The sequence below is a fragment of the Centroberyx affinis genome, unplaced genomic scaffold, assembly GCF_046629955.1.
Source record: "Centroberyx affinis isolate AG114_WGS23_722 - 3 ecotype Tasmania unplaced genomic scaffold, CSIRO-AGI_Caff_v1 ptg003706l_1, whole genome shotgun sequence".
NCBI classification, from domain to species: Eukaryota; Metazoa; Chordata; class Actinopteri; order Beryciformes; family Berycidae; genus Centroberyx; species Centroberyx affinis.
The window spans coordinates 27742-31150 of record NW_027281596.1 but is presented as its reverse complement, the minus strand read 5'-3'; the positions used below and the strand labels follow the sequence as shown (position 1 = coordinate 31150).

Sequence of the window (3409 nt, the reverse complement as noted above, 5' to 3'; positions counted from 1 at the left end):
GTCACGCCCTTCATTCCTCAATGTTGTCAGTAATGATTAGTTCAGTTGAACAAGCAGCTGTGCAGTGACATCACGCTGCTGTTTTGTGACCGGCCCATGCATGTACACCCGCCCAGTCATATGTTGATGCTACTGTCAAACTGGGCCTGACATCGGGGGAAATTATAACAATAAATACTCGTACTGTTTTGAATTCAGGTTACTTGGGGAAAGAAAACTCACCAGTATCCGACTGTGTGTGGCATGTAGGCTAGAAGACTAGAGGTGTATGACAGAGACAGATGTATGACCGTCTCTCTTTCTGGGATAAATGCACGCATATAGGCCTGCAAGTACAAACTCGTTCTATTTAGGCTAATTCGTGACAAAAAATAAATGCTGTGTCGTGTGCTGTTTCACAACAAACAATATCGTAAGCTATAGAAAGATTTTATGACGTTGGTTGTCTTGGGTCCCGTGCGTAACTGTGCGTAATGATGCCCAAAGCGCCACTCCAGAACGCACCGCGCTGGTCCCGCGTCAGCGTAAATCAAGTATCCAATAAATCATCTGAAATTTTCAGCGAGAGCGCGCAAATAAAAAAAATATTATGTGCTGCGTGCCAAAAACTCTTCATTGTGCCAGTGTATGTAATCCTAACCCTGTGCCTGTTCCAGAAACACAAAAAATCTTGGATTTTCAAAATCATTAACTCTATAATATTATGGTTAGTGGTGCTGAATATGACGTAATGAGGTAATATTTTGGACTGAAATACTGCACTTATTTGTATTTCAAAACATTGACTGAAATATATGCTCCTGACTGACCATAAACACTCTGTGAAGTATATGACTGTTCTCATCTTAATATTGTCTACACCCGACTATCTGCTGACGCAAACAGTGGGAATCGTACTTACATAAAGAGTGAATGCACAATAACAAACAGATGTAGCCTTCTTTGTGGAGGCGATATTTTGTACAGGAATTAGATAAAATACACGACAAGCAATGTAAATTAAAATAAATTTATTGTTTCAAACAATGGCAATGCCAATTCACTAGACAGACCACAACAGTTTGTGGTAAGGAGTGTAAAACATCAATTTCAATGTTTTCTATTATAGAAAAACAGCAAAGGCAAACTTAAGTTCATGGATTGAACGCTGAGTCCACACATGCAGAGTTAAACGCCGCCAGAAACGCTTTTGGACAGCATAGTGTCCAGTGATCGAGTATTCACTTCTTGGCAGCAGCCCTGGTCCTGGTAGATTTGGCGACCCTGCGCGTCGCCTTCTTGGGGCTCTTGGCCTTCCTGGGACTCTTGGGCTTCTTGGCCGCAGCAGGTCTCTTGGCCTTCTTGGGACTCTTTGCCTTTCTCCTTTTCTTAGGTGACTTCTTGGCTGCTGGCGCGGCGCCGCCGGCTGCTTTCTTGGGGCTGGCCCTCTTCACTTTCTTCGCCCTCGGCTCCTTCTTCTTTACCACCACCTTCTTCTTTCGAGGTGCGGGAGGCTTCTTGTTCAGCTTGAAGGATCCCGAGGCCCCGGTGCCCTTGGTTTGCAACAGAGCTTTGTTGGCCACCAAGCGTCTGATGGCGATGATGATTCTGGCTTTGTTCTTCGCCACATCGTATCCGCCGGCCTGCAGAGCCTTCTTCAGGGCCACCAGGGACACGCCGCCGCGCTCTTTGGACGCAGACAATGCCTTCAGTATCAGGTCGGACACCGTGGGACCCGTCTTCTTCTTCAGAGACTTGGATCTCCTCTTGGGAGATTTGGCCGGAGACGCCGGGGGCAACGCAACCGCAGCAGAGGACATTGTAGGCTAGTTCAAGTTCACTAGTCCAGGACCAGGTGATTGAGGTCAGGGTTCAGAGAGAGAGAGGCTGATGAAGAGAGAGTGATATCTCTGCTGACAGTATTAACAGGTTCAGGGTTGATATAGCATCGGTGAGAACCGTGTAGATTCAACCCGCTGTCACAGAGCGCCTCTCGCCCCTCCGCTTGATAACTTGATGAACTTGTGTTTTCTGTAACCGGATTATTGGTTAAAATTAAGTCGTAAATATCTCGATATAATATAAGAAGTACACCATAATAATCAGCATACTTTGAAGTGTTTACATCTGCATTTAATTGAAACATTTAATGAAAATATGTTGAAGTTAGTAGCGTAATTGCTCACAGGCAATGGTAAAATGTAATTTGAAATATGTGCATTTTGAGTGTTTTAACAAAGTTGCATCCTCTAAACAATCTAGTACAAACTTCTATAATTACATGCGCTTACATATCAATGTGTTTGATATATTGGCTCCAAAACTGAATTTTATTTCAGCTGTTTTTGGTAATTAAATGCATTTAAAGATGACCAAAGAAACACAATTTTAGACCTACGATATGGTGACTTCACCATAAAAGTAAATTCATGAAACGAAAAAGAATAACAGGTTTTTGTTAAAGCATTAGGTGTAAAACTTTTTAATAATTGAAAATTAATATATCATTTCATTATGTCTTTAATTGTGAAAATAGGCATTGTTGTGTGTTTGTGCTTTGTGGCGCGCAGTGGATCTGAGCCAAAACAAGAGTTATCAGCCTGTGAGCAGGGGCGACGGGAGAAACGAATCTATCATTTCGCGGGTCTTTTAAACGTCTCAGCCGCTGTAGATTAAACCAGATGGGGAATACATTCACATTAGTAGGTATATTTTAAGGCATAGGCTATTTCTTCCTTGTATAGGCCTACATGAAAGCGAGTTTGTCATTCCATGATGAACATGTACACCTGTTTGTACACACAGGCACAACAGTGAGGGAGCTGTGTTCTCTCTGCGTATCCAATTAGATTTCCATAATGAAATCATCAAGTATGAATGAAGGAATGAAGCAGTGAAATCCTGCAGCATGTTACTCTGAATATTCTTCTGAATGTTTTGAGTAAATGACTATAGCTCCTAGACCCTTAATATAGTATAGTGTAGTATAGTATAGTATAGTGTGTAGTGTAGTGTAGTGTGGTGTACTACATGTAAATGTAAGTATATAGTATAGTAGGGTATAATAGGGTATAGTACCTATAGTATATGTACAGTATGTATATATATGAGCTCAATCAGAGGCCATTGGCTGGCTATATTAGCTACTTCAAACCAGCATCCAGGTTGGTTTTATGATTGAATTATCAGTGTCTACATTAGGTAAAAGAATATACATTTTTCAGTAAATTTGCATTCTCCTTTTATATTCTATACAAATATACCCCCCAAAAATGATTTGACATGACGTCCTGCTTTGAAAATGCAGGAATAAACTCAAATATTTCTCAAATATTATAATAATTCTTCACAATCTCTCTCTCTCTCTCTCTCTCTCTCTCTCTCTCTCTCTCTCTCTCAATTCATTTTTTTCAATTCAGTGTGCTTTATT

At 41.1% G+C, this 3409-nt stretch overlaps 1 protein-coding gene across 1 annotated transcript; it reads right to left on the bottom strand.

Moving 5' to 3' along the window:
- Nucleotides 1-993: 993 nt before the first annotated feature.
- Nucleotides 994-1900, bottom strand: LOC139662074 (protamine-like protein). The gene has a single exon (XM_071540666.1). It carries the CDS (start codon nucleotides 1797-1799, stop codon nucleotides 1221-1223), a length of 579 nt encoding a protein of 192 aa, XP_071396767.1. The 5' UTR covers nucleotides 1800-1900; the 3' UTR covers nucleotides 994-1220.
- Nucleotides 1901-3409: the final 1509 nt, after the last annotated feature.

Excerpts from the sequence above, each read along its gene's own strand:
- LOC139662074 (XM_071540666.1), bottom strand. The coding sequence starts at position 1,799 with ATGTCCTCTGCTGCGGTTGCGTTGCCCCCGGCGTCTCCGGCCAAATCT.